Source organism: Nanorana parkeri, unplaced genomic scaffold (genome assembly GCF_000935625.1).
Source record: "Nanorana parkeri isolate BGI_ZX_2015 unplaced genomic scaffold, ASM93562v1 scaffold320, whole genome shotgun sequence".
In the NCBI taxonomy this organism is placed as follows: domain Eukaryota; kingdom Metazoa; phylum Chordata; class Amphibia; order Anura; family Dicroglossidae; genus Nanorana; species Nanorana parkeri.
In genome coordinates this window covers 1,076,438-1,086,342 of record NW_017306588.1, presented here as the reverse complement: position 1 = coordinate 1,086,342, position 9,905 = coordinate 1,076,438, and the positions used below count along the sequence as shown (strand labels likewise).

The following is a 9,905-nucleotide window of genomic DNA, read 5'->3' as shown; positions in this document are numbered from 1 at the left end:
GTCCTAGAAGCACCTTCATTTTAAAAATGAATACACCTCTTTAAGTTTACAGTAGTACTAAAGCCTCTTATTAGTAACACATTGGTATAGTTTACTTTAGCACAGAAGGATAAACCTTTACTTCCAATAGAGGAAAGACGTGTACAAGTTTGTTTACAGCCGCATGCGCTGGCTTGCGGGGTGCCACTATTTTCGGCCTGTCGGCACACACCTAAAAACATAATTTCAAGTTATATGAGCACACTCGTTGGGATTATTCGTCCCACCATTCCTAGCGCCAGTGCGCATGCATGCCCCGCCATTCAAAAGAGTGGGTGATGTGCGGACGTCGCCTACAGAAACGTGCATAGGCAGCCAGATGAGACACAGGACACTTCTGCGCCCAAGGACTGATTGACAACGGCTGCTAAGGTGGCTTCAGTAGCTGCTGTCGATCACTTTCCTTGGATGAGGAGCAAAGGCATGTTTTCGGTGCGTCTTTTGTCCTCTCAGGCTGCCTGCGCGTGCCAGCCCAGGAAGCATTCCCACTGTAGTCTCATGGGAGCACACAGGAATGGTTGGCTGCTGCAGCCAGGCCCGGATTCCCCACAAAGCCACCGAGGCCCGGCCCCGGGGCGGCAGCGGCATCCTTGTGGGGCAGTTGCCCTCTCTAAATTCAGTCCTGCTTTGCACAAGCAGGACTAAATGTAGAGTGAGGCAGCCTATTTTTCATTTACATGTGAACTCGGCGATGTCGCAGATTTCACATGTAAACAGTGTGCAGCCTTCTCCCCTCCCCCCTGCACTTACCTCTCTCCTCTGGTACCGTCCTCCGCCACTCCGTGTAGACAGTGAGAGGGGAGGGGAGAGCTGTGCTGCGCTCTTCCTCTCTCATCTGTCACAGGAGTTCCAGCACAGTGCTGTGCTAGAACTCCTGTATTGGAGGTGACAGTGTCAATAAAGAGAACCTGTCACCTCCAATTGCTATCACACAGGGCATTGTTTTCTCCTGTATGATAGCAATAAAGTAAGGTGGAAAAAAATGTTTTAATTGATTAAAAAAAATGTAAATAAAATAAAAAAGGTGATTTAAAAAGTAAACAAAAAATAAGAAAATTATAAAAAGTAAATATGATAAATAAAAATCTAAAAACAAAATTAAAAAAATAAAAAGAAACCGTAAAAAAAATTGACACTAACCCCCACCGCAGCGCGGGGGCGCATCGCAGAACCTGGCCTTGGGGCATCAGGAAGAGTAAATCCGGCCCTGGCTGCAGCAGGGTGCCACAGGACCCTGCAAGCCAAGGAGGCACCCTTAAAACCAGAAAGTGGGGCCAGCAATGAGGTGACACTGGCGGAAAGGCAGCATTTCAAACATGAAGTAGCATTTAAAGAAAGTGTTACCCTCAGCAGCAGCTGAAAGTGTTAAACATTAGGGTTTTAATATCACTCTGAACTACCATTCAAAGGGATGAGAAAATCCAGGAACTCACAAACCTGGTTGCTAACCAAGCACTTTTTTTTGCTTTAGTATGAGAAAGGTTGCACATTTTAAACATTTACCTCATTTCTAACAGGAGGTTCCACCTGAGGGGTTGGAGAACAGTTGCTGAAACAAGCAAGAAAAATGACAATTAGTAACAAGATCCAAAGCAGACACACTAGAAGAATTAGTACTGCCAGGTATTAGTGGAGTGCCGCTGTCCACAGGCGTGGTGCTGAACACCTGCACGCTTAGTAAGATATCAACCCCTGTAAAACCGCCACACCCAGGACTCTGCTAAGTCATATGATGCAAGCCATTTGCCCTTTTCCCTACAAGATACTATTAGGTAACCCAAGACATTCTGTACAGCAGAGTCTCTTGTATACAAACATAAGGGAGAATGGAAAAATGAAAAAAAATACAACCCATGACTGGCAGTTTTTTGCTCTACATTTCTAGAAAGTTGATGCTGCATTCTTCGTGTGGGAAAACAAGTTGAACAAGATTTAAGGAAACATACCCTTCTCCAATCCCGAAGCTGTTTGGAGAGCTGTTGTAGCCGGGAGACGATGATGAATTTGACTGATACGGCAGATCTGGCCACGGAGAACACTGCAAGAACAATTTTTGGGGGGCCAATTATCCACTAAAGATTTTTTTTTATAATACAGAATTTCTATAGCGCCAACAGTTTGCCCAGCAATTTATAACCTAAAGGGAGACAGTACAGTAATACAAATCAAGATAACAGGGTAAGGAGGACCATGATCTTGACAGCTTATCTACAAGGGAGAGGCAAGTGATACAAAAAGTAATATTTGAAAGATGAGTTGATGGAGAAAGTAAAAGTTCAGTTATGCATAGGTGGGATAGACTTCCCAGAAGAGATGTTATCAGCAATCACCTAAAAGGCAGACAGTAGAAGATAGCTTGACAGACTGGGGTTGGGAGTTAGAGGACAGGGAAGCTCTGGAGCATGGAAGGAAGTGCTGAGGAAGAGACCAGGAGGTCTTGGGTGGAGTTCATAGGACAGTGGCTGATATTTTGAGACAAGGCCAGTGATGTGGGTGGGGGCAGAACTGAGGGTGGCTTTGTTTGCGGTATTTTGAAGTTTACTCATTGGGCGGGCAGAAGCCAATGGTGGGGTGGGCAGATGGGGGCGGGGGATGGAAGCCAGTGCAGGGATTGGCAGAGAGACTTTCTAAAAGAATTCCATTTTACATTGCATGCTTGATAACAATTTCTAACTTTTGGTTCCAATTTCTTTTTCCTCTAACCAATGCCAGAGGCTATCGGGTGTAAAGGAGGAGGAAAGTGCAGAGTAAAACTTGACAAATGATCTATGACAGTTCTTGAAAACCATTTAAACAGTGCTACAAGTTCTGCCCAAGAGCAAAACAGACAATTCTATTAATTTTATTTGACAAAAAGAAAAAAAAAAACCCTCTCCTCCTGTGCACCTCTTTACTGGTATGCAGCTTCCAACATTGAGACCAAGTCCAGCTTAACTGTCATTCCAAATAGCACCCGAAGAGAGCCCTAGTGACTAAAACGGGCTCTTACTGGAAAGAAGGCAGGTTGGGAATCCCTCAATTTAAAGCCAGAGACACTGAACCCCTAGTTCAAATGTCCGTGAAACCAGGACCAGAGAGAAGGGTGTTCTGACCATGGAAGACTTGATGGCTTTCTTGATTCACTAACGCACCCCCCCATTTGTTTAGCAAACCAGTGAATATCTAAAATAGCATTGCTTTAAACAGCCAGAGTGTTGTGATGTAGTTATGTAGACTTAGTCAGGTTCTTTTGTAATTCTCACCTCGATCAAGATGGTGGTATCGTAGGATGGTTGGTATTTCTCTCTCTCCTGCATAGTTCTCTTCTCAATTTTCTCTCGGTCGGTCTTCTGTTTCCTATCTGCTCCTTTAGGCTGGAAACATTTACAGAACAATTAGTACTTTGCAATGCATATATCTAATCTTTTACTTTAAAAGCTGAACTCCTGGAATGAAAAAAAAAATACACTTAGTGTTTTGGAGACACAACAGGAAGTGAGAATGATCTACAAAGTATATAAAAGGGGAATTCTTCTCAGACAGCAGACACCAAGACAGGCGCCGCCTTAGGTTTCCATTCACCTCTTGTTCTGACGACCACCATGCATTTCTGGAATTCCCATCACTCTTGGCGACCAGGATAAAAAAGGAGAAGCTCCCCAGTGGGCACTCACAATGGGGGTTCTAATCCATCTCAACTATACCAAGCTACAAAGAATGTTTGCCTATACATACACTTTAAAGTGAACCTGTAACAACCTCTGTTCATGTAGTATTGCATATATAAAACACTAAACATTTCTTCAGTAATAAATCTAAAGATGAAACATTATGAAGTCTAGACAAAAGCCAGAGGAATTTCCGTTATTATAAAGTTGGGCTGAATTCAAGCACAAGCTACAGTGAGGTTTTTTTTACCACTGGTAATCATGCACCCCTAGAAATTGTGCTGGGACTGCACAGTGGCTCCCAAGGGCCTTGCCGTGTTGAGGCCTGTCTTTTTAGTCACCCCGCACTGAATGACCTCTCCAGCAGCAGACCCTTTTCCAGGACTGATCGGCGCTCACGTAATGAGGCATGAGTGCCCATCAGTCCTGGAGTACGGTGGAGTTGCTCTGTCTTTCTGTATCTGGGCCTTCTGGGTGCTTTTTCATATGTAGTTCCACAAGCCAACTGGCAAGCTAACCTGCTTCCATCAAAAGCTGAAAACCTATGAGTCAGCAAGAGGTTGAATAGAACCTCCACCACACAACAAATTAGATTCCTCAAATTCTTTCAGGTTCTCAGGTTTTGCTTAGGAGGAGGTTGAGAAGGAGAGAAGACTAAACATGGAGGGACCATGGAAGAAAGCATCCACTAAGGACAGGTACCTTGAACACCTTGATCTGGCAGCTGGCTGAGTGCAAATGTTCTGTGTACTCTCCATTCTCATTTTGCTTAAATGTATCAATCTGAATTCGGAAAGGAACGCCCTTCTCTCCGCCATGTTTCCTGGGAGTGAACTCTGTGCTGATACAATGTACCTGCATATCGTTGAAAAACACAAAATAAAAAACACTGCAAAATATTTTACAAGTAAACATCTTAAGATAGAATTGTATCCCTTATTAACCATACATTTGACTTGTTTTAGAAAAAAACAGGGATATTGTGCCCCTCTGGATATATTGTTGTATATTGTTATATAGGTGTATGCTTTAGAGCAGCCTTTCTCACCAGGGTTTCATTGAACCCTAGGGCAGCAGTTCTCAACCTGTGGGTCGCGACCCCGTCGGGGGTCAAATGACGATTTGCCAGGGGTTGCCCGGGAGTCTCCCGCTATTAGATAACGGCTCCATCAGGTCCTCTTCTAGTGATTGACAGCAGCAAAGGGGCGGGTGCAACAGCACATTTGCTATTGGCTATTGCAAAGTGAAATAGCCAATAGGAATCTAGCTATGGATTCCTATGGTGGTTTTTGTTTTTGACTGCGTACGCCAGTGGTTCTCAAGCTGTAGGTCGCTGTGTGATTTCTGCTGTGCTAGGTGAGAGTCCTCCTCAGCCCTCTCCTAGCGCAGCAGTGTCAGTTCTCCCGCCACGCCACCAGATGTTGCTGTAGCAGCCGCGTCATCCCTAAAATTTTAACCTTTGGGGGTCACCACAACTTGGCAAATGTTACCAAGGGGTCCCGGCCCTAGAAAGGTTGAGAACCACTGCCCTATGGTTTCCGCCAGAGGTTGCTAGGGGTACCTTCGGGAGTGGAAGATGGATCTCCCACCTATACCCATCAATATTTCGAGGCAGAATTTTCCACTCATACCCAATAGTAGGGGACTTCTACAGTGGCCACCAATGCAAGGGGGCACCAAGTTGGCTGCCTTTTTTTTAGTATAACAAATGACTGCTAATGCATCACAGATATGTAACTCGTCATCTTATTTGCCAATGTTTGCCGTTTTACCCCTGTTGCTGAAGCTGGTGCATCTTTAATGTGTCTCAGCATTTATTTACCCTCTGCCCTCCAGCAACATCAAAAAACCCTGCGCATATGCAGACCAAAAGAAGCCAAGCCTAGTTTTGAATTGGAGATCTATGAGGATGTTGTTCCAACAGATGCAGTTTACATCTCGGCATTGGCAAGGTGCAGGTTACTGATGTCACAGACAAATATCCCACTAGCTTAAAGCATGAGGAAGCGGATAAAAAAAAAACCCATGAAGGTATACATGTTTAATAACCTTGTAAATGTGGACAACCTGCAAGGCTGACATCCATTTTTCTGCCATGACCACCAATGTTAAGTGGCTCTTTCCATACTGGCCAGGTTAGAGGGCATTTCTCCACTAACCGCCACTGTAATGGGGCATCTAATGACCTCCAACGTAAGCAATTTCTCTGACAACTAAGGAAACACTAAAAACAGCAAAACTTTCTGCAACCTACTGGCTCCACTAATGTACCATGACCTAAAGATATATTTTTCAACACGGGTTCCTTGAGTCATTTTAAGTAGGGATGCTCCGATAGCGGGGTTTTTTTTTCAGTATCGAGCACTGACATTTCTTTTCAGGACTCGCCGATACCAGCATCCCGGGGTGCCATGGGCCCAACTTATCAGAAAGCCAGATGATGGGTCATGACCCACCGTCTGGCTTCCCAAGTGCCTGGGCAGTCGGTGTTCTAGCAAAACACTGACTTCACGATCCTAGGCAGCCTGGCTTCCTGACCACGTCATTACCAGCCTCCCGGCTTCATGATTGGTCAACTGAAGCCGGCTTCCTAGCCAATCAGGAAGCCGGGTGGCACGGCATGACCCACCGCCCGGCTTCCCGATTTGTCAGGAAGCCAGGCTGCTTAGCAACACGTATAACCAGCTTCCTAGCCAATCAGAAAACCAGGAGGAGGTTCATGACCCGCCGCCCGGTTTCCCGATTGCCCAGGAAGCCAGCTCCACGCTTAGTCATGGCACTGCCGGTTAGTGGGAAACTCCCTCTGACCGGAAGTTCCGGTATCGGGGTAAGTATCAGGAACATTTGGTCGAGTAGGAATAAATTTGACTCCCTTTTTTAAATCCCTCTTTTCAAGGGTTCCTCATTTGTACGAGGGTCTCGTATTATAAATAAGCTTTGACTTCTTTCCTTGTTTTAAGATTTTATGCCCTAACATACACCAAATCATTACCTTCTCTGGTGTTTAGGCATAATATATACAGAAGGATTATGAACTATAACTACACTAAACATTTAGACAAAATCCTTATGTTTAGATTTCATAAGAGTTACGAGTGGTGGTAAATCTGCACATGATTTTGCCTCTAGTAGATATACACTCCTCCTAAGTTGGCACAGCTTTCAGTCAAACATCTTTTTTCCAATGGAAGACAGTCTTCTAGAGTACCTGAATAAAAGCAGATGTTCGTTTGGATGGATCCCACAGGAACTCTATAGTGTTTAGTTGTGTTGAGCTGGCTCGGGGATCCAAAGTGCCAACCGACAAGGGAATATCTGTAAAAGATCAAACCAAGTTTTCATGCCAAAGTGAACTTACAGAAAAACATTGCGTATTCATAGTTTTTTTTTTGGAGATCTTTCCTCGAAATGTGTATAAAGGAGCACTGACTTCCAAAGTCGAGACCGCGTAGGAGAACGTAATGGGTTTGGCTCAATTTCTAAACTGGTATGCGACTTGACTCAGACACCCGCTTCCATTTGAGGCATCCCAACAAAAGGCAATTTCATGGGAGATTCCATTTAGAAGTACTTGGGATAGTGAGGTATTATATTTTTTACTAATCTATGACCAAAATGCCCCAAAGCTAAACTCCAGGCAAACCCGTAGATACACAGCTGAAATGCATATACACCGAGTGGCCGGATTATTATATACACTTTGTTAAAGTGTTTAAAGACCGGACTGTCAGCCGAAAATCTGGGTCTGAACGTGCGAATTGTGGCCGTCAGCGACTAGTCAATGTTAGGGCAGAACGGGGGAGGGGCAAGACTGGTACAAGACAACAGAAGGGCAACAGTGCCGTGTCAGATTCCTCGCATCACCTTTCACCATCTCGTGGAGTCACCAGGCGGCCCAACGAAGTACTGATGGGGTGGTCATAATAATCTGGCCACTCATTGTATATGGGAGCTGTTTTTCCAGCCAAAGGATTTCTACGTGTGTATCCAGTCCTGTAATTTACACAGCATAGCCTGTCTGGCAGGGTGGGGTAACAGATCTTCCTCTGGTGCAATTCCACTTTTGTTTACAAGTCTCCGGTAGACAGGGAAAGGAGAAGTGGCACACTGGTCACTTCATCTGTCACTATGCTGTGCCCTCCTATCTGCAGGCCCTTTTCCCTGCAGCACACATGATTGACTCCTTGTGCTGCTTATTCATCCCCCTCTGAGGTCTGCTGTACAAGGAATATAAGAGACAGATACCAAGCCAAATTCATGTACTTGCACTGCTTGCATATACAAACAAATTGGATGCATTCATGAATACAGAGCTGTATTCTATTGTGCCTTTTATATCTCCCTAGAGTTCAGCACCAACAGGAGTGTTACAGAAAACCACCCAGAGTAAGGGAACATTTTCACACACAACTTTCAATACCCTGTAAAAAGCCAAAAAACTCCCCAAAAATCCTGAATATATTTGCAGGAGTCTTTGTACCAGGTCTAGAATGATGATCACATCAAGTGTTCCTGTCTCAGACCAACACTAACCTATGTCAAGGATACAATCCCCGGGGTCGGCTCCATCACCAACCTTTCATTAAGTGTTTGTGTCTCCAACCAACACTAAACTATGTCAAGAATGCAATCCCCAGGGGAAAGCTCCATTGCTAACCTTCCATTAGGTGTTGCAGTCTCCGACCAACACTAGCCTTTGTCAAGAATGCGATCCCCGGGTCGGCTCCCATCGCCAACCTTCCATTAAGTGTTCCAGTCTCCGACCAACACTAACCTATGTCAAGGATACGATCCCCGGGTCGGTTCCATCGCCAACCTTCCAGCTGCTGATGTTCCGTATACTGCAAACGACGGTCGTGGAAAACCACCCTTATAATGCTCTGCAGGACGGGACAACTAGATCAGTGAACTTTCCTCCAGCACCGCATTTTACAGAGGACGAACAGATCAGCCTGCTTACAAAAAATTACCTTGAGATATTTGTTATTCAGATCTTGGTACTCTCCCAATTTTCTGTTGTCAAGGAGACGGATTTCGTAAGATTGGCCTGTAATGAAGGAAGGGGGAAAAAAAAAAAAACCCTTTAGAATGCCGTTACCGATTCATATCTCTATTTTCTAGGTCACATTCCCTGAAAAGTCACAGCTGTTTAGAGTGCATTTTAAAAGAAAGAACAGTAACGTTATAGACTGCTAATTGGGAAGATAGACTATTAAACGTCTAATAACAGAACATACATCACAGCAATCCGGTGCACGCGAAACATGCAAGCATGACCACCTGTCCACTCACCCAACACAAGATGGCCAACACCACATCAGGATTCATTGCACGCAGAACACGCAAGCAAGAACATGTCACCTGACCACTCATCCAACACAAAGATGGCCGACACCACATCACACGCTCTCAACGCACTACCTCACACCTCTGCAGTCAGCCTCTTCATTGTCACCTTCTAGAAAACATTCCATTCTCTGAGGTCTCGCACAAAAACACTCCACTTCCACCCCTCCAATCACCAGAAAGACCACACAGGACTAAGAAAATGCCACTAGAACTCAAACAGCAAGCAGAACCACACATTTCATCACGTCAACTGGGAGAAAAACGAAAAATACGACAGGTTATTTAAAACCGTATCATATCAACTTGACATGAAAGAAAACAAGCTCAACATCAATTTTTTTTTTAAAGAAAAAAAAAGAAAGCAACTTACCCAAAAATGTTTTATTGGTGAACTCTTACCACTTCAGTATGTACAGATATTTAGTGTTTTGGGGGGGGATTTGAGCCTATTCCATGGTTCTCTGTGCGGGTAATACACACTTGGGATAGCAGCAAATTAAAAAGGCCTTATATGACAGCAGCAAAAGGGAAGTCTACTAAGAGCACATCATGGGGACACAACAGGAAAAAGCTCATCCGATGGGAGGAATATTTGGAGGGCTACCAAGAATGTTAAAAAGACTAGCTCCAGCCTGTTAGCTGCGTACACAAACACACTGAATTGGTTTAAACTTCCAAAAGATTTCCCAGGAATGCAAATTCTAGTGATCTACCCTTCCCCCTGTGGTACTATACGGCTGCAAAAGCATAAAAAGGGTGAAAAACACATTTCAGAGGCTGCAGTTCACTGGACTTCATTTCTGGACCTCTATAAAGAAAAAGAAAAAACTATTTTCCCAGGGCTTTCTGCCCCCCTTCCCCATAAAAGCC

General features: G+C 44.5%; 1 protein-coding gene across 1 annotated transcript in view; it reads right to left on the bottom strand.

Moving 5' to 3' along the window:
* Positions 1-9,905, bottom strand: part of TFCP2L1 (transcription factor CP2 like 1) — a 58,272-nt gene that overhangs the window by 21,553 nt on the left and 26,814 nt on the right. The window contains exons 3-9 of the mRNA XM_018558098.1: positions 8,657-8,733; positions 8,461-8,566; positions 6,895-7,001; positions 4,389-4,541; positions 3,282-3,392; positions 1,986-2,077; positions 1,543-1,588 (exon numbers count right to left, since the gene is read on the bottom strand). Coding sequence (XP_018413600.1) covers positions 1,543-1,588; positions 1,986-2,077; positions 3,282-3,392; positions 4,389-4,541; positions 6,895-7,001; positions 8,461-8,566; positions 8,657-8,733 — 692 coding nt within the window. The remainder of the gene's footprint in view (positions 1-1,542; positions 1,589-1,985; positions 2,078-3,281; positions 3,393-4,388; positions 4,542-6,894; positions 7,002-8,460; positions 8,567-8,656; positions 8,734-9,905) is intronic.